The sequence below is a fragment of the Entelurus aequoreus genome, linkage group LG05 (assembly GCF_033978785.1).
Source record: "Entelurus aequoreus isolate RoL-2023_Sb linkage group LG05, RoL_Eaeq_v1.1, whole genome shotgun sequence".
Lineage (NCBI taxonomy): Eukaryota > Metazoa > Chordata > Actinopteri > Syngnathiformes > Syngnathidae > Entelurus > Entelurus aequoreus.
The window spans coordinates 41,697,802-41,721,819 of record NC_084735.1 but is presented as its reverse complement, the minus strand read 5'-3'; the positions used below and the strand labels follow the sequence as shown (position 1 = coordinate 41,721,819).

At 40.4% G+C, this 24,018-nt stretch overlaps 2 protein-coding genes across 4 annotated transcripts in view; one reads left to right on the top strand and one right to left on the bottom strand.

Annotated features, from left to right (window-relative positions):
* Positions 1 to 3,321, bottom strand: part of tmlhe (trimethyllysine hydroxylase, epsilon) — an 86,831-nt gene extending 83,510 nt beyond the window's left edge. The window contains exon 1 of one of the 3 annotated variants that reach the window (XM_062048122.1): positions 3,191 to 3,321. The gene's annotated coding sequence lies outside the window, so the exon portion shown is untranslated. Of the gene's footprint in view, positions 1 to 2,870; positions 3,148 to 3,190 lie in introns of those variants that run through there. The other 2 variants (XM_062048121.1, XM_062048120.1) reach the window with 2 other exon arrangements.
* On the top strand, positions 2,715 to 22,888 carry LOC133650635 (vesicle-associated membrane protein 2). The gene is made up of 5 exons (XM_062048126.1): positions 2,715 to 3,142; positions 16,829 to 16,928; positions 17,097 to 17,255; positions 18,988 to 19,039; positions 19,130 to 22,888. Coding segments are annotated over exons 1-5 (330 nt in total). The 5' UTR covers positions 2,715 to 3,140; the 3' UTR covers positions 19,147 to 22,888.
* The last annotated feature ends 1,130 nt before the right edge of the window (positions 22,889 to 24,018 follow it).

Genomic DNA, 24,018 nt, shown 5'->3' with positions numbered 1-24,018 from the left:
TAATCGCCAGAATTTGCCACAGCTTTTTCAGCAAGTGCAGCAAAAGTTGCAATGTTTTGAGGCTTTTTTTTCAATAACATTGCATCAACTTTTAATTGTATGTGTTCTTTGTAACCCTAATCCAGGGGTCGGCAACCCAAAAATACAAATAACGAATTTGTCTGGAGCCGCAAAAAATTAAAAGCCTATATAAGTGTTATAATGAAGGCAACACACGACATAAGTGTATATATTAGCTACATTAGCCTACTATCAAAATGACTTTAAAAGTCTTATATAAGTGTTATAATGAAGATAACACATGGTGTAAGTGTCTATATTAGCTATATTAGCCTACTATCAAAATGACTTTAAAAGTCTTATATAGGTGTTATAATGAAGACAACACATGATGTAATTGTCTATATTGGCTATAATAGCCTACTATCAAAATTACTTTAAAAGTCTTATAGTATATAAGTGTTAAAATGACGGCAACACATGATGTAAGTGTCTATATTAGCTATATTAGCCTACTATCAAAAAATGAGGCATAATGATGCAATATGTACATACAGCTAGCCAAAATAGTATGTTAGCATTGATTAGCTTGCAGTCATGCACTGACCAAATATGCCTGATCAGCACTCCAACAAGTCAATAACATCAACAAAGCGAACCTTTGTGCATTCACGCACAGTATAAAACGTTTGGTGGACAAAATGAGACAAAACCAAATGAGACAAAGAAGGCGCGGACGATTTTACAAGTAAACAAATTGTAGCGTCACAGTCCACACGATGGTGAGTTCAAGAGCCGCCGAAATTAGTAAGACAAAACCATGTTCACCAAATACTCTCATCAGTGAAGCAGACACACAAACATATTACACAGTGGGCTTTCTAACAATTGGGAAGGTTTCTGTCATGTTTGTGCTCAAACAAAAAACATACTTAAACAAGTTTCAATCCTTTTTTAAAAATGCTCCAGGGAGCCACTGGGGCAGGGGTGTCAAACTCATTTTAGCTCAGGGGCCGCATGGAGGAAAATCTGTGCACACGCGGGCCGGACTATTAAAATCATGGCATTAAAACAAAAAAATAAAGACAACTTCAGATAGTTTTTTTTTTGTCTTACTTTGGCCAAAAGTAGAACAAACACATTCTGGAAATATTACAATGAAAATATAGAAAAAAATACCGGCAGTGGTAAAGTTTAGATCCATGAAGGAAAGAAGAAAGTGAATGAATGTTTATAACTGAACAGATTAACAATGCATAAAATAAAATTTAAAAATACATTAAAGTTTTCTTTTGTATTATTTTATTTAATGAATTAACGTTTTTGACAACCTTTTTCCAAAACACAATATAGAATGTGAGGTATAACAGGATAACAGGACATTTATCATTTGCTTTCAAAATGGTAACAAAAAAGTGGGACCCCAATAATGTCCTGTGGGACTCCATTTTTCTCCACAGGACTGCCCTTTGTCACCGATTCTGTTCATAACTTTAATGGACAGAATTTCTAGGCGCAGTCAAGGCGTTGAGGGGATCCGGTTTGGTGGCTGCAGGATTAGGTCTCTGCTTTTTGCAGATGATGTGGTCCTGATGGCTTCATCTGGCCAGGATCTTCAGCTCTCACTGGATAGATTCGCAGCCGAGTGTGAAGCGACTGGGATGAGAATCAGCACCTCCAAGTCCGAGTCCATGGTTCTCGCCCGGAAAAGGGTGGAATGCCATCTCCGGGTTGGGGAGGAGACCCTTCCCCAAGTGGAGGAGTTCAAGTACCTAGGAGTCTTGTTCACGAGTGAGGGAAGAGTGGATCGTGAGATCGACAGGCGGATCGGTGCGGCGTCTTCAGTAATGCGGACGCTGTATCGATCCGTTGTGGTGAAGAAGGAGCTGAGCCGGAAGGCAAAGCTCTCAATTTACCGGTCGATCTACGTTCCCATCCTCACCTATAGTCATGAGCTTTGGGTTATGACCGAAAGGACAAGATCACGGGTACAAGCGGCCGAAATGAGTTTCCTCCGCCGGGTGGTGGGGCTCTCCCTTAGAGATAGGGTGAGAAGCTCTGCCATCCGGGAGGAGCTCAAAGTAAAGCTGCTGCTCCTCCACATCGAGAGGAGCCAGATGAGGTGGTTCGGGCATCTGGTCAGGATGCCACCCGAACGCCACCCTAGGGAGGTGTTTAGGGCATGTCCAAATGGTAGGAGGCCACGGGGAAGACCCAGGACACGTTGGGAAGACTATGTCTCCCGGCTGGCCTGGGAATGCCTCGGGATCCCCCGGGAGGAGCTGGACGAAGTGGATGGGGAGAGGGAAGTCTGGGCTTCCCTGCTTAGGCTGCTGCCCCCGCGACCCGGCCTCGGATAAGCGGAAGAAGATGGATGGATGGATGGATGGATGGAGGGACTCCATTTTTATCACTTGATGGGGGTCCCTGGAACCCCATTTTGAAAATTCCTAGCACTAACACTGATGGAGTATTGGTTCAAATGTATTTTGAACCAGTGAAATACAGCAGCTTCAGCACTTTAATAAAGTTTTGAAAACCTTTGTGTAAAAGCTTTCAGGTGACTTCTGAAACGAAATGAAATGACTGCGCTGTTGGCCACGCCCCCTCCCTCGGCACGCCATTTTGTTGACAGATCCTCTGAAGCTCAAAATAAGCTTCTTTATGTGAGCGTTCAACTCCACCATTCATACGACACGCACATTGTGGGTAAAAAAAACACCTAACGTGTCAATACAAACATGTACTCTTGAAAACGGGCTTGTTTCGAGTATTAAAACGGCTCACTAGTAATCTCCGGCCACCCATTTTGACCGCGAATGACGTCACCGAGCCGTCTCTGTCCAGCTAATCCAACGTGTCTCTTATACCTTCATTGCTGCTCCGACCGTCGTCTCTTGTCGCCTTCTGTTGTTACCGGTCAACGACGAAAGGGCGACATCTTACTAAAAGAGCAGACCTCGTCGGCGGATAGAAGACAGTGCCCCTCCTCGGCTATATAGGCAGGGAAGCGCCACGCTAAGCATCCAAAGGTTGCCAGAGGCGAGAGAAGGCAATCCACGTCCATCTGCCAGCCACTTAGCACACGCTAACATTTCCAGCCCGGATTTCAGCTCAGCTGCCAACACTACCGCAAAAAAATGTAAGTACTGCATCCTTTCTGCTTCTTTGTTGCTGTGTACTAACCTACCTGAAAGCACCTTAACACCAAAAAAATGGCGTTCGTCTGCTTGGGGTTTTATGTCTTAAACGATGATCAAAGCAGGCTTCGGTCTAACCTTGAAGCGCACACAAGCCCGTTTTGTGTTTAATCTTGTTGAAATAACATTTTTTTAAAAGCCGTAACGTCTTTTTTGTATTGGCTTCTTTTATCGTGTCCTGCGGCTCGCGGCAGCCAGCACGCACGTATTTTTCCTACCAGTTACCAGTTCGGACCGGTTCTGTGTGAAAGGACATATCGTCTGTGACGCGTTAATTCACCTAGTAACTGCATAATAATGACAATCCATATGAATAAAAACGTTATTATTTGGTGTGCCTTTGTCGAACATTTCCCAGAAGGGTGCATCTCAGGCGGAGACATTTGCAGAAACATTAAGGACATATTTTTGGATGTAGCCTTTTTGCATGGTAGAAGTCACTTGAATAATTTGACGTGTTTTTTTTTGTGAAAATGTTGAATAAACATGTGTATTAGCTGTAAATCAGGCCTGGGCCTACTTTGGTTTGTGGACCCTCCAGCAGGGAGGTGGTGGGTAGCCTAGCCTCTCTATCGTCGAAAAGATAATGAACAAAATGTGTGGCTTGTCTGTTTGTACAAAAAACAAACAAGCACTAAAACACCCCCTAATATTGTAGTCTTCTATGTTAGTACCCCTTATTGTTTGCCTTGTAGCAGTATTTGGTCATCCTTCCTCCATTTTTTGCCTCCCCACCCTCGATGCTGTCAGCGTATTTACTGGCCGTGAAACGTGATGTTTTACTGGATGTCAGGTGGGCATGGCCCTGGTTGTCAAGCTGGAAATGAAAGCAATGCAGGGTTTAAAGACTTGAAGGTTGCAGGTCACCAAAGCAGAAAACTCATTCTGGTCCAGACTGGAGAAGAGCTGTCCAGTGCTGAAATGTGTCTCTCTCCAGTGCTGAAAGTCACGCACTCTGCTGATGACAAGCCAGCATCCAAAAAATCCAGTTAGTTGTATACGCCGGACGATAAAAGTACATCTATATATAGTATATATTTGCCAGAGCCATTTATTTAATGGAAGCTTAACGAGACCAGACTATTTTTAAAGGTCTAAAGGGGGCTGCGTATATTTAGCTTCATAGTTCAATCTGACATTGGCGGTGGACTGTAGAGAGAGCAATATGACACCTTTGCCAAGCCAGTGTATAAGGCCAGGTGTTCTTACAAGCTTCAAGCTGGAATAATATGTGTTGAATTAGTTGTTGATTGCTGTTACACATATGATTAATTGGCATTTTGAATTTTCTTTTGGTAATGGTATGTTTTAGGGGTGTAACGATAAAAGGTATTAATGATAACCGTGGTATAGGGTGAACGATTTGAGAAAAAATCTAATTGCGATTTTCCTCTCCAAATTTGCAAATGTACGGAGCCCCTAAAGCAGGCGTGGGCAATTATTTTGACTCGGGAGGCCAAATTTAGAGAAAAATGTGTCTGGGGTATATCTATTTTTAGGAACACTAATACAAAACCTCACAATAATGTCTGAATGCTAAAAACGCTATGACAGACCGCCTTAAAAAACGGAATGGAATTTTTAATTTTTTTTACTGAATGAGACACCCAGAATGTACATGAAAATAAAGACTGTGAGATTTACAATAAAACACTGAATATTGACAACGTATGAACGTCACACACCCTCTCTCGATTGATATACTTTGCAATCAATCCAAACGCAACAAAAATGCAACAAACAGCAAAATATGAACGCGAAGAGTAAAAAAAAAAACCCACCTACAATCTGATACATCTGATATGTCACTAAGCTTTAGAACTTTGTTGTAAAAATCTCCTTTCGCGTCTGTCCCTGACACCCACATTTCAGGCTAGCTGCTCTGGAAACACTCTGTGGAAACGCTCCCCACCCACACTGCTTGGTGCCTCGTCTGAGCTGCTGTGACTTAGATGACCATAGTAACTAATTAGATGACCACAGTAACTAGTATATCAGGCAAAAGCACCAATTCCAACCATTGACATACTTTGTATAGTTCAAGACTTACGGTCATTTGAAAACATCACTGCACATCATAATGGCAGCTGCACTTTCCATCTAAAAAATATTTTAAAAAATATTTGGGAATGTCCGGTGGGCCAGATTGAAAAGCTTAACAGGCCGCATGTGGCCCCTGGGCCTTAATTTGCCCAGGTCTGCCTTAAAAGGACATGGATGTTTTTGCTTTTTGCGAGATCTCGCAAAAGGTTTTTTTCCTATGTCAGTGAACCGGAAGTAAAACAGACACAGCGATGGAGGAGCGGGAGCCTACCCACCATCTGTGCTCTGTTGTGGGACTATAATACAATTGATGTCTTTATATGTTAGGCCAATACTAAAATAGAAATCAATAAACTTCTCCCATGGATGATGAGTAGGCTCCTCCATCGCTTGGTCTGTTTCACTTCCGGTTCACCATCGCTGTGTCCGTTTTACTTCCGGTTCACTGACATAGGAAAACAAACCTTTGTGAGATCTCGCAAAAACTATTGCAAGATCTCGCAAAACATTTTTTTCCTTCCATGTCCCTTTAGGGGCTCTGTACAAGTGTGATTCAATGTGCTATTTTTATTATTTTATACATAAGAATGCATAAAACTGAGAAAATAACAAGTGAAGGAGGACATACTTTTAGACTGTCAATCAACATATTATTCTACACATTAGAACAAGGTAGGTAGGTAGGTAGGTAGGTAGGTAGGTAGGTAGGTAGGTAGGTAGGTCTTTATTGTCATTGCAGCACAAACACGTTCAAGATTAGACAAACAGTGTACAGGGTTACAGAACAGGAATGCTGATGGGTCGCCACAAGGCGCTCCCGTAAAAGATGGGAAAAAAGGTAAACGCTGGGGAAGGATGAGTAAAAAAATACAAGGGGCCCAGTCTGGAGTGGGAAAAACCCTCCATAGCAAAACACATATACATATCACAACATACATATCGAGATATCTAGCAACAGGAGAGGGAGTGGGGGCTACGTTGGCAGGCTGCAGCTCTTCAGACGCTGCCCAGCCGTCCATCACCCCTAAGGGATTCGCGTCTAAGGCATTGGATAGGGGGTGGGGTATGTGCGTGTGGCGTATATTTTTTGGTGGATGCATGTGTGTGTGTAAGACTGCCGTGTGTCTCTGTTCCGCGGCCTTGGTGTCAATATGTAGTAATTTGATTGATTGATTGATAATTTACCTAAAAAGATTTGAATTTATGCAGACAGACTCAGAAATTGTGTCCGTACATTCTGCTCTTAACCTGAAGAAATAACCGATAAAAACAATGCAGTGTTTATAAAATAATTTTATATTTTATATATTTTGCAAGTAACCATTTAAAAGGATATAAATGGTAAATGAGTTTTACTTGCATGGGGCTTTTCTACCTTTGAGGTACTCAAAGCGCTTTGACACTATTTCCACATTCACCCCTTTATACACACATTCACACACTGATGGCGGGAGCTGCCATGCAAGGCCCTAACCACGACCCATCAGGAGCAAGAGTGAAGTGTCTTGTTCAAGGACACAACGGACATGACTAGGATGGTTGGAAGCTGGGGATTGAACCAAGAACCCTCACGTTGCTGGCACAGCCGCTCTACCAACCGAGCCACGCCATAAACTTGTATTTCTCGTTACTGTAGAATGGTTCACCATTATACTGTTTTTGGAAGGTAAATAATTTTGTTATCCTAAATAAGTAAACAACAACAAAAAAATCAAATACCCTCTAAGTTTTGTAAATAAAAATTCAACTTAAATAAATATTGAACATATTAAAGTTTTTTTTTTTTTCCAGTTGTAAAAACGTGGTCGAACGTTGTCTTTTTGTTTATTGTCATCTTGGATCATGGCGTAAAAACGTGGTCGAACGTTGTCTTTTTGTTTATTGTCATTTTGGATCACGGCATTCTCACTCGTTTGTACGCGTTGTCCATCCAATTTGAAGCTGAAATTTTACAACAGGACATTTGCCTTTGCAATCATATTTTTCCTCCTAATTTGTGTTACTGTGCGGCACTTCTCACAGGCGTCGTGAGTAGGGAGGCTATCTGTGCTTCCTGTGTGTGTGTGTTTGCATGCGTGTGTGTCTGTGTAAAGCTGGTGCCCCGCTCTCCACCCACCGAAACAAAGATTGTGAATGACTGAAAAGAGGGCTCACTGCTTTCAATTAATTTTACTGGCAAATAAACACGTGTTGAGCGCGATACAGAAAGTGAGACGTCTTTCTCCCTGTTTGAAGCGAGAGACAAACAAACGGTAGGCTCAACAATTCTGTTTGGCGAGCATGTCTGTCACTTAAATATTGGAAAACTTCAACCTCTTGCAGGCATTTATTGCACTAAATACAATCTCAGTATTGATTGATTGTGTAGCCCTCCCGACAGTTAGCATTACAGTTTTGAATTAAAATGATCAAAAACATGATTGATAACCGCACTTGATAAACTCATGCACTAACTGGCGCTAGCTCACTTGCTTAAGTGCTATCATGAACACAAGAGTCATTAACGTCTTTCCCCATTAAGAAACGATATTCCCCAATAAACTTGTATAAACACATTGCTATCTGAGTGCTCTTTTAGGACAGAGTGATCATTTTTTAATCAGAATTATATATGAGACAGAGGTGTTTTTACAGTGCGTTCACAGACCGCTGAAAAGGGTAGCGTGGATAAGTACTTTTGAGCACATTCAACAATACTACACTAATAATGATAACCGTGATAATTTTGGTAACAATAACCATGGTATGACATGTTCATATCGTTACATCCCTAGTATTTTTAACAGATGGTATTTACTGTCTGTGGTAAATAGGGTTGAGCACCGTTTGAATTTGAACGATTGTAGTTCCAGTTCCTAGTTTCGATTCTAGTTCCCAACAATTACGCTTTTTTTTTCCAAGGGGCACAGTCCAAATTTTACTATGAATTTCTCGTGGGGCTGTTTTCCAGCAGTGTAAAAATATCAGGATTTTTTTGTGCATTGTTGCAGCTGTAATTGCCTGAAATTTTAGCAGATTTTTCAGCAAGTTGCGGCAAAAGTTGCAATATTTTTGTCAATAACATTGTATCAACTTGTGATTGTATGTGTTCCTTGTAACCTTAACCTCAAAAAGCACAGAATTTCAACAACAATTAGAAAGCAAATACTTTATTGATGATTTACTCGCTTTATGCCATGCAGATTTAAAAGTAGATACTAGACGACATACTTAGAGCTCATTGTCAAATTACTGTACTGTTTTATTATAATAAATAATAGTAATAATTACTTATAATTACAGAAATACGTCCTCATTTGATAGTGTCTGCGATGTTAAGAGCATTTGTGAACTGTGGAAAGTGATCTATAGCGGTTATTTTTGATGGTAAATGAGAAATGATAATCAGACTAACACCTCTGACTTGACAATGCTGCCTCTTTTCTAGATTAGCATTGCAAATGAAAACGTGCTCTTAATTGCTTTACCCTTCATAAGTAAATGTTAAATACGTGGAAACTAGGACGTCAGGGTGATTGTGCGTTGCTAAATATTTATATACTACATTAACCAGACAGGAGCCGGAAGTAGGTCTGAGCTACACAGCAGGACAACAGTTGTGCCTTTCGAGCAATACATATATTGATATATACTTAATTAATTTATTATTTGATATATTGTTACACGTTGCTGCTTTGTCGTAGTCTTCCTCAGTTGACGTGTGTGTTTGATTGCCGCTCTGAGACTAATTTGAGGAACTGAAATTTCAGTCTTTTGAACTTAAATATATAATCCACAAGATTACACTTTCACAATGGTGTCACTTTATTTTTTTATTTTTAAAAACCTAATAAAAACCATTTACTCATATACTGTTGTTTATGTGTTTAAGATCAGGGTGTTAAGCTCACAGGTTTTATGCTGGCAATACCAATCATAATTTGATCATCCATGAGTGAAATCAACCGATGCTGATCACCTCCAGTGATAATAATACTTCTAACAAATATAGTTTATTTGATTATTGACGTATGGAGATAGATAGTTTGCTGATTAGCCACCTCTGTGGCAGATTCTTCTGGTTTGTGTACTGAGCATCAAAAATAGGAATCGAAGTTTACAATTCTGGCTGGTTCTGGGAGTATAGGAATGTAAGAACCAGTTCCCATTGATGCCCGATGCTCAATGGTAATAGTTTGGTTTGTGAATAAAGAAAGAACATCATTTACAATAACTTAAACGGGCTGTTCGCAACTTGCTCACAATTTGTCAAAGCAAAAAATATAACAAAAACACCATTGGCCAGCTTATGTTACCTTTAGTGGTTTAACAGAACCAATTTATTTTACAATTGCCTATATTTTTCATAATTACTAAGTTGTGTATTGTGTATTGTACGTATTAAAAATTTTACTGGCCCAAAAAGCCTTTTATTGGTGTTTACGGCGGTCACTCACCTGGTCTCGTCAACACGTTCGTGCAGGGAGCGCGTGCACACATACAAAAGCAGTCCAAGAGAAGCAACGAACAATTTGCAGTCATGTTTTTGTTGTTATGATACATTCAAATGTTGCATTGTAAAATGTCTTTGTGTACTTAGAAAAGCTATTATTAACTAACAAGACCCAAAGCTAATGCATGCACACGTGTTACGAACGCAGATTCGACATTAGGTTCTAGAAGCCGTAAGAGGGTAAAATATACTCTGTAAAATACATTGGAAAGTTAACGCCCTCCAGGCAGCCGTGTAAATTGTGCCTTTAATTCAACATGTCTGCAAAGGAGCAAAGAAATTAAGCTTTTTTTCAGCAATTACTGATAGTTTGTTCACGTCCTAGTTTTAATTGTTCTGGTGTTAAGAATTTTTAATAGGAAATAAATAAATGGGTTATGACTTTTCCACCTTCAAGGTACTCAAAAGCGCTTTGACACTATTTCCACATTCACACACACTGATGACTGGAGCTGCCATGCAAGACCCCAACCGCGACCCATCAGGAGCAAGGGTGGAGTGTCTTGCTCAAAAGGACACAACGGACGTGACTAGGATGGCAGAAGCCGGGGTTCGAACCAGGAACCCCCAGTTCTGTAAACTACTATGGAAGGGTTAATCGTTTGCAGAGCGTTTGTAGAGCGTTTGTAGTAGTGCAATAAAAAATAGAAAAAATTAATGAAGGAGTAAAGATTTACAGTATAATGATGGACAAACTACAGAAATAATCTAATCCTGAATCACTAAATAAATGTTCCACAGAGAAAAAAGGATGATCTAAGTCAAATATACTGTATCCGCAATGTTTAATCGAGCAAGCAAAAAAAATCGCTGTTTATTTAAAGTATTTTCCCTGGAATACGCATTGTGGCTATAAACTGGTTAGTCGATTAATCGAGCAAACAACAGATTACTCAATTACCAAAATAATTGATAGCTGCAGCCCTATATATTTTTATTATTGTACATCAAACCATTGTTTCCAGATTCAATCTTAAAATGTAACTTAGTGGGTGAATTACATGCCATGTGGAACGCAACACAGCAAATTATAAAATTGTAGGAGTCAATACATTTAGTGCAATGATTACTTTACATCTATATTGTTCTTTGATTACTCATTGGTTGTGTGGTTGTGTATCTCACCTTAAGATTCCCAATGGGCAGCAAGATGACAGCTAATATGGTCCATTGGCACCATTCCAATAGGATTTGTTATTGTTGAAGGATTAGTAATGCGTGTCTGTTTTAAGATGACCTTTGTACACGGTTTTGTCACACAGTAGTGGGAGTACCTTAGACACAACTATTATTTATTTGTGAATATGAATCTGTCTATAGTGGAATGCTGAATGAATTAGGCATGTTGAATTATTTACAAATTACAGTAAAAAGTAGTTTGTTTGTTGTTGTTGTTTTGTTGTGCTACATTAAATGTTATATGTTCCTCTGTTGGTCTGTGATAAGTAAGTAGTGGTACGCATAACCAGTCCATACCGTTAGCAGACACACACTGAAGTAACTGGCACTTATCACAGAGTCTTTATAATAATATATAGATAAGGGAAACACTGAACAGTCTCACCTTGACTTTGGATGATTATGTGTCCTTCCATCCTCCTACAAGTACAAAACGTTGCACTTTTGGAACACAATAACTCTTCCTAATCCCAAAATCTTTTCACACAAAAAGCTTTGCCAATAGTGTGTGCAGTATATTTCTATTAGTTTGACTAATCTTTACTTTCCTATTCAGGATTGTGCAAAATCCGAAATCAAATTGAGAATGTCTCCCAACTTCTAGTATAACGCCATGAATTTAATTTTAATTGAGGTTACAAACAATTCAAATTCAAATTGCAGAAGGTAGAATTGGAATTTCATGAAATTATAAATTATAAAATCATGTTTCGCAATAGAATATATTTCATGATAACAATAATAATAATACCATGACCATCCATCCATCCATCCATCCATCTTCTTCCGCTTATCCGAGGTCGGGTTAGGCAGCAGCCTAAGCAGGGAAACCCAGACTTTCCTTTCCCCAGCCACTTCGTCCAGCTCCTCCCGGGGGATCCTGAGGCATTCCCAGGCCAGCCGGGAGACATAGTCTTCCCAACGTGTCCTGGGTCTTCCCCGTGGCCTCCTACCGATTGGACTTGCCCTAAACACCTCCTTAGGGAGGCGTTCAGGTGGCATCCTGGCCAGATGCCCGAACCACCTCATCTGGCTCCTCTCGATGCGGAACAGCAGCGGCTTTACTCTGAGTTCCGCCCAGATGACAGAGCTTCTCACCCTATCTCTAAGGGAGAGCCCCGCCACCCGGCGGAGGAAACTAATTTCAGCCGCTTGTACCCGTGATCTTGTCCTTTCTGTCATAACCCAAAGCTCATGAGGTGAGGATGGGAACGTAGATCGACCGGTAAATTGAGAGCTGTGCCTTCCGGCTCAGTTCCTTCTTCACCACAACGGATCGATATAGCGTTCGCATTACTGAAGACGCCGCACCGATCCACCTGTCGATCTCACGATCCACTCTTCCCTCACTCGTGAACAAGACTCCTAGGTACTTGAACTCCTCCACTTTGGGCAGGGTCTCCTCCCCAATCCGGAGAAGGCACTCCACCCTTTTCCGGGCGAGAACCATGGACTCGGACTTGGAGGTGCTGATTCTCATGCCGGTCGCTTCACACTCGACTGCGAACCGATCCAGTGAGAGCTGAAGATCGTGGCCAGATGAAGCCATCAGGACCACATCATCTGCAAAAAGCATAGACCTAATCCTGCAGCCACCAAACCAGATCCCCTCAACGCCTTGACTGCGCCTAGAAATTATGTCCATAAAAGTTATGAACAGAATCGCTGACAAAGGGCAGCCTTGGCGGAGTCCAACCCTCACTGGAAACGTGTCCGACTTACTGCGGGCAATGCGGACCAAGCTCTGACACTGATCGTACAGGGAGCGAACGGCCACAATCAGACAGTCCGATACCCCATACTCTCTGAGCACTCCCCACAGGACTTCCCGAGGGACACGGTCGAATGCCTTCTCCAAGTCCACAAAGTACATGTAGACTGGTTGGGCAAACTCCCATGTACCCTCAAGGACCCTGCCGAGACTGTAGAGCTGGTCCACAGTTCCACGACCAGGACAAGAAGTACACTGTTCCTCCTGAATCCGAGGTTCGACTATCCGGCGTAGCCTCCTCTCCAGTACACCTGAATAAACCTAACCGGGAAGGCTGAGGAGTGTGATCCCACTATAGTTAGAACACACCCTCCGGTTCCCCTTCTTAAAGAGAGGAACCACCACCGCAGTCTGCCAATCCAGAGGTACCGCCCCCGATGTCCACGCGATGCTGCAGAGTCTTGTCAACCAAGACAGCCCCACAGCATCCAGAGCCTTAAGGAACTCCGGGGGGATCTTATCCACCCCCGGGGCCTTGCCACCGAGGAACTTTTTAACTACCTCAGCAACCTCAGCCCCAGAAATAAGGAGAGCCCACCACAGATGCCCCAGGCACTGCTTCCTCATAGGAAGACGTGTTGGTGGGATTGAGGAGGTCTTCGAAGTATTCCCTCCACCGATCCACAACATCCGCAGTCGAGGTCAGCAGAACACCATCCGCACCATACACGGTGTTGACAGTGCACTGCTTCCCCTTCCTGAGGCAGCGGATGGTGGTCCGGAATCGCTTCGAAGAGTCCGGAAGTCGTTTTCCATGGCTTCCCCGAACTCCTCCCATGTCCGAGTTTTTGCCTCTGCGACCGCTGAAGCTGCACACCGCTTGGCCTGTCGGTACCTGTCCACTGCCTCCGGAGTCCTATGAGCCAAAAGAACCCGATAGGACTCCTTCTTCAGCTTGACGGCATCCCTCACTGCCGGTGTCCACCAACGGGTTCTAGGATTACCGCCACGACAGGCACCAACTACCTTGCGGCCACAGCTCCAATCAGCCATCTCGACAATAGAGGTGCGGAACATGGTCCACTCGGACTCAATGTCCAGCACCTCCCTCGTGACATGTTTAAAGTTCTTCCGGAGGTGGGAATTGAAACTCTCTCTGACAGGAGACTCTGCCAGACGTTCCCAGCAGACTCTCGCAATGCGTTTGGGCCTGCCAGGTCTGTCCGGCATCCTCCCCCACCATCGCAGCCAACTCACCACAAGGTGGTGATCGGTAGAAAGCTCCGCCCCTCTCTTCACCCGAGTGTCCAAAACATGAGGCCGCAAATCCAATGACACAACTACAAAGTCGATCATGGATCTGCGGCCCAGGGTGTCCTGGTGCCAAGTACACATATGGACACCCTTATGTTTGAACATGGTGTTTGTTATGGACAATCTGTGACGAGCACAAAAGTCCAATAACAAAACACGACTCGGGTTCAGATCCGGGCGGCCATTCTTCCCAATCACACCTCTCCAGGTTTCACTGTTGTTGCCAACATGAGCGTTGAAGTCCCCCAGTAGGACAAGGGAATCACCCGGGGGAGCACTTTCCAGTACTCCCTCGAGTGTATCCAAAAAGGGTGGGTACTCTGAACTGCTGTTTGGTGCGTAAGCACAAACAACAGTCAGGACCCGTCCCCCCACCCGAAGGCGGAGGGAGGCTACCCTCTCGTCCACTGGGTTGAACTCCAACGTGTACAGGCTTTGAGCCGGGGGGCAACAAGAATTGGTACCCCAGCTCGTCACCTCTCACTGGGAAATCTGGGTCCTTTGTTTTTATTCTTCATGGAGGTCTTCGAGCTGCTCTTTGTCTGATCCCTCACCTAGGACCAGTTTGTCTTGGGAGACCCTATCATGGGGCATGAAAGCCCCTGGACAACATAGCTCTTAGGATCATTGGGACACGCAAACTCCTCTACCACGGTAAGGTGGCAGCTCAGAGAGGAGGAATACCATGACTTCACACATAATCAAAAACAAGTGTAAATCAACATAAAATAAAATAGACAAAATCAAAGAGAGTACAGTATTAGAAAATGTTTAGTTTTGAATAGTTTTTCAACAGTTTTGTTTTTTTTAAGTCATGGAGTTGTGACATATGCAGATGGGTGGAGGTGAGAAAAAACAAATATTACTTTGAATCTCATTTACACATAATATTTTAAATCCTGAACTCTTTTTTCATTGACAATTACAAATACAAGCATTCTCTTCCTAAAAAAAAAAAATTGGTTCATTATACCTTTCAAATGATTGAAAATGGTGGTCAAATATGTTATATCCCAGAAAGCCTTAGTTAAGGGGTGTCAAAGTCACCCGGGAGGATATTTGATTAGTATTAGAGATCGGCCCGCAGGCCCACTGTTTTGCACGCACCAATACTATATCGGTGTTGGTGCTAGGAATTTTCAAAATGGGGTCCCAGGGACCCCATCAAGTCATAAAAATTGGGTTCCACAGTACATTTTTGGGGTCCCACTTTTTTGTAACTGTTTTAAAAACAAATGATAAATGTATGCATTATCCTGTTATAACTCACATTCTATATTGTGTTTTGAAAAAAGGTTGTCATAAATGTTAAAAGGTTGTCACAAACTTGTATTCTTGGGGATCTCCATCAATTTAGTAACGTGTCATCAAAGAGTAAAAATGCATTTCTTTCAATATGCATAATAACAAAAAGGGTAATATTAAAAAAATGGATAGATGTTGATAGTCCAACTCATACTGACTGGTACACACAAGCTATGGAGATTATATCAGTAGAAAAAACGGCATTTAGTTTAGATAATAATGAGTCATATATTGGAATATGGGATCCATTATTTAAATTTGTTTTAACTATTAAATGAACCAAAATATGACTTATTATATCTTTGTGGAAAATATTGGACACAGTGTGTTGTCAAGCTTATGAAATGCGATGCAAGTGTAAGCCACTGTGACACTATTGTTATTTTTTTATTTTTTTATTAATGTTTTTAATGATAATATCAATGAGGGATTTTTAATCACTGCTATTTTGAAAATGTTACTATATTGATACTGTTGTTGATAATATTCATTTTTGTTTCACTACTTTTAGATTGTTCCGTGTCATGTTTGTTTGTCCTCAATTGTTCTCAATTGCTCTGTTTATTGCTATTCTGAATGTTGCTGGGTCGGGTTTGGTTTTGGAATTGGATTGCATTGTTATGGTATTGTTGTGTATTGTTTTGTTGAATTGATTAATAAATTCATTAAAAAAAATAAAAATTAAAAAAATAAATAAACTTTTCTTATTTCATTTTAAAAAAAAAACAACAACACATTTTTATGCATATGTACATTTATTCAGTCATAAACATTTATTCACTTTCTTCTCTCCTTCATTGATCTAAACTTTACCGCTGCCAGGTTTTTATTTCTATATTTTTATTGTAATATTTTCAGAATGTGTTTGTTCTATTTTTGGCCAAAGTAAGACAAAGAAAACTATCTGAAGTTGTCTTTATTTTTTAGTTTTAATGCCATGATTTTAATAGTCCGGCCCTCGTGTGCACAGATTTTCCCCCATGCGGGCACTGAGCTAAAATTAGTTTGACACCCCTGCCTTAGTTAATGCAAGTATTCAAAATTGAGAGCATTTTATTATTATTATTTGTAAAGTAATTTTAGTAGTTACGCCAAATCCTGTTGTTTAACGTTAGAACTTCTTACTGTCAATTGGCTGTCAGGAATTCCCGTAATTGCAACACATTTTAATTTCATTTCCTGTTCAACATCCTTTGAATTAAAACTTCGATTCTTCAAATTATTTGGAAAATTTGAAAGCCTGATTCTAATAGAGTAAAATGTTAGAGGTGCTTGAACAAATCAATTCTGAATCGCAATTCTTATTTAATAACGATTATGAATCGATTCAAAATTTTCAAGAATCAATTTTTAAAAAACGTTATTTGGCCAACTCCGCGCTGACTTACTGTGAGTGTACATTATATGGATTTGCTGCATTTTTGTAACTTGTCTTAAAAATGTTTTTTTGAATCGAGAATTTGAGTGTAATTGAATCGTGAGTTGTTGTAAGATTCACATCACTATAAATGTATTTTTTTGTTAACAACTGGATGTGTTTTCATAGAAATATACCGACTAACTCTTATTCTTCGGCATCCACAGGTCTGCCCCAGCTGGAGCCCCTGCACCAGAGGGAGGCAATCAGCCTCCCAACCTCACCAGCAACCGTCGTCTGCAGCAGACTCAGGCACAGGTGGACGAGGTGAGAACAAGTCATGTTTTAGCAACATTCATTGTCTTCTTATAGAAAATATGTTGATAATTTTCATGAGGTCATTTTAATAGGACTGCAGAAGGACCATTTAGGAATGACACATTTATAAGCCATAAACCCTAAGTAAGCAACATATATGTATATTTTGTTCCTCAGGTGGTGGATATTATGCGTGTAAATGTGGACAAGGTACTCGAGCGTGATCAGAAGCTGTCTGAACTGGATGACAGGGCCGATGCCCTGCAGGCTGGAGCCTCTCAGTTTGAGACCAGTGCTGCAAAACTGAAGAATAAATACTGGTGGAAGAACGCTAAGGTAAGGTCATGCAAATTAATGTGAGGGATCAAATTGCATGTTAGCGATATGCGAGCATGAATAATGCAGTACAGATGGAAACTGTAAAACTAACAGTTTGCAGAAGCTTGTTTTCACAATAAATTATTAGGATTTTGAATGCAACATATGCCTACCGCTACTTTTTCCCCACGCTTTGAACCCTGTGGCTTACATAAAGGTGCAGCTAATCTATGGATTTTTCTTCACTTACGGCTAAATCATGGGACGGATTAAGCACAGAATCAAACAACGTACTGAATTGGTCCATTTCAAAAAACTGTTCAAACTCAAAAGTGTTTACAAAGTACAAGGAAAAGGGATCCTGATAAACATCTCTAACCTTATTTAAAGGATGAATAAAGACATCAATGAGTTCTCTGTTTTGTTTGAACGGCCGTTTTACTGCCGTGTTACAGGCACTGTTTGGAAACAGTAAGGTATGTAAATATACATTTACAAAATCTTTCAATGTAAATATTTCATTTCACAATGGTGAAACGTCCGGGGCGGCTAATATATGAAACAAAAAATCTCTCTAAAATTTTGTGGGTGTGTTTTATATACAGATGTGGCTTACAGTCCGGAAAATACGACATATGTCTATATTTGTAACCTTTATTTACTCAGGAGTTTGATGAAAATAATAAACTGTTTCCGGTGTACATTATGGCAGATTGCAGGAAGCAGTGTTTCAACTAATGAATTTCGAGCCTAATCTTGTGTTTCCTCCTAAATCAGTCAATCCATCAATGTTTATTTATATAGCCCTAAATCACAAGTGTCTCTAAGGGCTGCACAAGCCACGATGACATCCTCGGTTCAGAGCCCACAAAAGGGCAAGGAAAAACTCACAACCCAGTAAGATATCAATGTAAATGACTATGAGAAACCTTGGAGAGGACCGCAGATGTCGGTGACCCCCACCCCCCTCTAGGGGAGACCAGATGCAATGGACGTCGAGTGGGTCTGACATAATAATGTGAAAGTCCAGTCCATAGTGGATCTAACATAATAGTGAGAGTCCAGTCCATAGTGGGGCCAGCAGGAGTCAGCAGCGCAGCGCAAAGATGTCCCCAACCGATGCACAGGCGAGCGGTCCATCCCGGGTCCCGACTCTTGACAGCCAGCACTTCATCCATGGCTACCGGACCTGTGCCCCCCCTCCACAAGGGTGAGGGGGGCAGAGGAGAAAAGAAAAGAAACGGCAGATCAACTGGTCTAAAAAGGGGGTCTATTTAAAGGCTAGAGTATACAAATTAGTTTTAAGATGGGACTTAAATGCTTCTACTGAGGTAGCATCTCTAACTGTTACCGGGAGGGCATTTCATAGTACTGGAGCCCGAATAGAAAACGCTCTATAGCCCGCAGACTTTTTTGGGGCTCTGGGAATCACTAATAAGCCGGAGTTCTTTGAACGCAGATTTCTTGCCGGGACATATGGTACAATACAATCGGCAAGATAGGCTGGAGCTAGACTGTGTAGTATTTTATACGTAAGAAGTAAAACCTTAAAGTCACATCTTAAGTGCACAGGAAGCCAGTGCAGGTGAGCCAGTATAGGCGTAATATGATCAAACTTTCTTGTTCTTGTCAAAAGTCTAGCAGCCGCATTTTGTACCAACTGTAATCTTTTAATGCTAATGAAGGAACTGTGTAATGTAATCAAATTTGACAAGATTTTTGACCACTTCTTTTAATCTTCTGTCCACAGATGATGATTATCCTGGGTGTGATATGTGTGATTGTGCTCATTGTCATTATTGGTAAGCAACTTACTACCACCAACTTCTGTGTAACACCTGACTGCACCATTAAATAACATTGTGGTTTGTATCATTTCTTTCTTTCTGCAGTGTACTTCAGCACCTAAGAAGAGTTGCTTCCTACCCCAGTCTTATCCCAACTTCCTTGCTACAGAAATAAAACAAAACCCCAAAACTCACAACAAAAAGGAATCACCAATAATTAGTTAATAATGCTGTATCTTCCCCGTCAGCTTCGGTATAAATAACCCCTCTAAACCCCTCCAGGGCCTAATGGCTCCCTCACTTCCACCATCTCGCCTCTGGACCCCCCCTCGTGAAATATTCGCCCACTCCCCTTTGGAGTGTGCGGCCTTGCGTCCGGTCTGGGTCCTCTCGGCTTCTCTAACCTGCCATACCGAGAGCCTGACACTTGTGATGATGCAACAACCGAAAACATCACAATGATGGGTAATGCTAATTGTTACATGACTGATGTATATCTCGTCATTTGTAGAGTTTTATTCTGAAATATACTGTTTTGTAGGTGTGTGCGTGCGTGTGCGTGCATTTTGTATTTTTTATTTTTTGTATTAATTTTCTGTATGCTTCAGCGTCAACTACTGCCTGTTAATTGAAGTATGTATCTTGCATGTTTTCATCGACAGTCCCGTGCGTGCTTTTTTTGCGCTTTCCAGTAAGTAAGGGGATGTTGTTTCTTAACGTACGTTGCTCGTCAATCGAAAAAAGGCCACAAACCTGAACATGCTCTTACAAAATCCTTAGCAGTCACGATCAGTGGTATTGATCCAACACAAAGTAATCCATGAAATTATTCCTAGTCCTTTAAATCTAATTTCTCTGATATCCCTTGTTTGTCTTGCAGCATGCTTAAACACCCAATCGTTTAAAAACTGCCATAGTACCGTTGGACCAATGTCTGTAGATGTTTGGTTTTTTTTCTCTCTCTTTTAAGATTACGTAGTGTCTTATTTCGAAAACATTCCTTCATTGCAGTCTAGTGCAAATGCTCTTACTGTAGCACATGTAATTGTGAGTATCTTTAAAGTGCGCGATGAAACAAAAACAAAAAAACATACAGAAAATAACTACTGGTACGTGGTGTTAGGGTACATTTTTGGGGTCAGGATTAGAATGTTCATTTATTTTGTGCTAGTGGTCATTAATGTTAGCTAACTATAAAAAAAACACTGTAACATTTACCAGGATTTTACTGCAATTAACAGTATTTTTTCTCAGTAAAATGCTGTAACCAAAACTCATTTTAAATTTACAACAAATGACTGTAGGAAATACGATATCCTTATATTTCAGAGTGATCATTTTCAATATTCTATAACAAATTACTGTAAATTCAAACTGATTTGTCTTTTAAGGCGTTCCGTAAACTACATTGCGCATGATGCGTATGACGTTAAAACGAGACAGTAAATTACTATAAAAACACATTTGTAAAGTTACAGCATATCGTTTTAACTTGTTTGTAATGATCTAAAAAATTACAATTGTGACATTAAAGCGTTTAGTTGCAACTTTGTTGTAAATGACCGGAAAATCACAGCTCTGCAGTTGCAGTAAATTGCTGTAAAGATGTTTCACAGTACATAATTGTAAATGTTACTGTGAAAGTAATGTATTAGCCAGCAGTGTGCTGTTAAATGACAAAGATTTGTTTTTACAGAGCAACAGGCTATTGTGTGGAGGATAAAATGGCACCATCGTGTAACACTAATCATTTCCAAAGCTGAAGGCGTGTAACACTTAAAAGCCTTAGTCTTTACTTTTAGTTCATGTAAAAGGAAGGTAGTAGTGCACAAAACCAAGCAGGCGGAATGAGACGCTTGTGTAGCCAAGCTTCTCCATTTAAGAGCACATTAAATTTAGCCTTATTTGATCAGTAATTCACAGTTAAAGATTCTTAAAATACAAATCTCATGAAAGCATTCCTTATTAGAACTTTTGAGGTGGTTCGCCCCTATAATGAAGACATTGTTGTTGTTTTTTTTTAAATGTAATAGATTCTATTTTTATTATAGTGTATTTTTGTGTGAAACACATGGTGAAGAAGAACAATAGGTTCCACTTTACGTTCTGTCTGCTGTGTTTTTTGTAAATTCAGCTGTGTGCGTTATATACACTGCCAAGCAACAAGATGGGTGTGGGGGGGGAGGGGGAGGCTTCACTTGTAAACGCAGTTCTATCCGTCACTGGTGAATGCTTGTGAAACAGTTATGTGGTTTGGACCGTGCATGGTTACTTTAAGAGCTTCAGATTTGCTCTATTTTCATGTGTTCTGGTGAATAACCTCATACATGCAATAGTTTATGTCAAGTGTTTTTGCTTTGGCAGGGTTTTCTTTCAATGTTTGCAAGCACCTCTATTCAGAATTATGTGTACATCAATTCGGCGTGTGTTAGAATAGCTCTGCCCCACAAATATCCCCAGTTTATCCCGACAGATTAGTCTTGCTTAAATCTCTCTAGTGAAGGCACGTTTGTTTCCTTGCCCACTAGAGCGGTCAGATCGGAGTGCCACAACCCTAACCTGTTATCAGGCCTTCCTAACAAACAGATAACCAAAGACCTTTATTTCTGTGCTCGTGCTGACGGTCACTATCAAAAACAAGTGGAAAGAGTAGGTTACCAAAACCCTTAGTCAGCACTCTTAATTCATACGTAAGGACCGCATGCTTCAAATCCCTCACACCTCGTGTATCAAGCCTTAAAAAAGCTTATTTAATCTATATTACTACTATTAGCACAGTTTTGCTTTTCCCCCCCCATTTCTGCCAACATCTATAGTAAAAACATAGTCTAGCTTCAGCTACTGGTCAAAATTTTGCATTATTTTGAAGGGTAAGGGGTCCTATGTTGTTTTGCCGTAGCAGTCTACCAGGGGGTCCTATAAATCCGGAACGTATTCTAAACAATGGGGTAGGATATGTTATTCCATAAGTTATTGTCCTGTGAGTGCTCAACTAATTTGGTCACGATGGAGAAAATTAAGCGATTGCTCTTTTCACGTCGCTTTTCCTTTTTTCGTACGAAAAGAGGCAACACCGTTGCACTTTTTTCGTTTTGTTGTCGTTGTCAAATCATTCGGGAACCAGCTCTGCTGTACAGAATATTATCTGATGCTGTCCTCGTGAGCTGTTCAGTTATCTCAAAGTAAAAAAAAAAACCAAAGCTGCGCTCACTTCATCTGGGGGTGATCCGGGACACTTAGCAACATTTTTCGGGTCAATTGTTTAACAAAGCTAAACATGTGGGGAACGTCCCTCCCAAATGGGGTGAACGCAGCATTATAGGAGGGAACCTATTGAGTCTCTAAACACTCACTGGATGGGAAAGTATGTAGTATATGAAAGCATGCTTTATGTTTGATTTCCACATTTGTTTGTTTTATTTTTTGGCGTTTGTTAACAAATAACTCCCAAAGTCTTTGAATTGTTGTGTGTAAGCACTGATAGGTGAAGGTCAAGAACATGTTTGTATTCACACAATACTGTATTTTTTGGGTTCCAATATGTTTTGTTTTGGGACCAAGGGTCCAGGGATGAAGGTCCATATTGCCCCTGTTCGTCCGGCCTTCTGGAGGGACTGCACTGGAGGATCATGGGCAATGTTCTCAGGTTGATTTCATTTGTATTGTTTTGCTTTACTTTTATTTATTGGTAGTTTTTTCTTGTGCTGTCATTTGGTATGGGATTAGACACTAAATAAGGTTGACTCGACGTAGAGGAGAGGAAATTGAATGGAAAACTAAATTGTATAAAGTACTTGTAGTGTAAATCTATCAATGTCTTATTATATTGATGAACATCATAAAATATATGTATATTGAAAAACAGTGTCTTTGTCCCATTTGTTGTCAAAAATGCAATTGTGACACCATGTCTGGATCTTTAAAAGGTGTCATTGCATTATATATAGCATGTCTATCCAGAAACACAAATGGCAGCCTGGAGATACACAAGTGCACACACAGCTTGTGTCAACAACACAATCATGCATTCGCTTCCATCTATCAGTCACCATATGTTAATACTGGAATACAAACAGCAGTCAAAAGTGATTTTAAAAATATTACAGTGCTATTACTTGCTGATTGTTTTATAGCCAATTGAAGTAACCATAATATTGGCAATACTGTCCGCAGTCATATTAAAATATTTGAGGCAAATCCATAACAATGAAATGAAAAACATGGTAAATAGGTAAGACGAATCTCCCAGATCATGTTTTGCTATGAAATTGTTTACAGTTACATTTAGAAAGCTAGTGAGCGAACAACCAACAGGAAGTGACGTATAAGATAACGTTTATTTTGAAAAAAATACGGCAGCTACAGCGTTTCCATCTCTAAAAGCTGAAAGTAAGCACCGCCTTGTATATCTCATTTGATATGTTTTATTTGTCTTTCATTCATAAAATACAAGGTCGTGAAATTCACTTTATGACTCAAATCAAAGCAAAGTGCCGCGCTACTTGAAATGAATGTCGATGAAATGAATCTACAAAGGAGACTGTTTGTTATCCCCAGATTGCAGTTTTGCGTTTTCATCGCCAGGTGTCAGTATAGCAACAAATGTCAACAGTGTCCGACAACAGTTTGGATTTCCAGTATAAAATAACCACCATGAATGTCAAACAGTGTTGTCTTCACTGTTAGAATATACACGTATTCATGTAAAAATCTTCATAAAAAGTTATAATATCCCATGTGTAATATTTAACCCTCTGGGCATGCATACATTAAAAGCAATTCAGTACCACCAGGATGAAAAAGTACCCACGGTATAAATATATAATATATAAATAATATAAAATTAGTATGAATAGTTAAATCAATTAAAATAATATAAAAATTAAATTAATAAAAATTCGGATTCAGATTTTTTTGTACTTTTTTTTTACTCAAATTATCTTAACCTTTTCGAATGCCAATTTGAATTATTTGACAGTTTTTTGGTTTTTTAT

Coding starts and splice junctions, on each gene's coding strand:
- LOC133650635 (XM_062048126.1), top strand. Junction 16,929..17,096: donor CTCAGGCACAGGTGGACGAG/GTGAGAACAAGT, acceptor TTTGTTCCTCAG/GTGGTGGATATTATGCGTGT. Junction 17,256..18,987: donor ACTGGTGGAAGAACGCTAAG/GTAAGGTCATGC, acceptor TTCTGTCCACAG/ATGATGATTATCCTGGGTGT.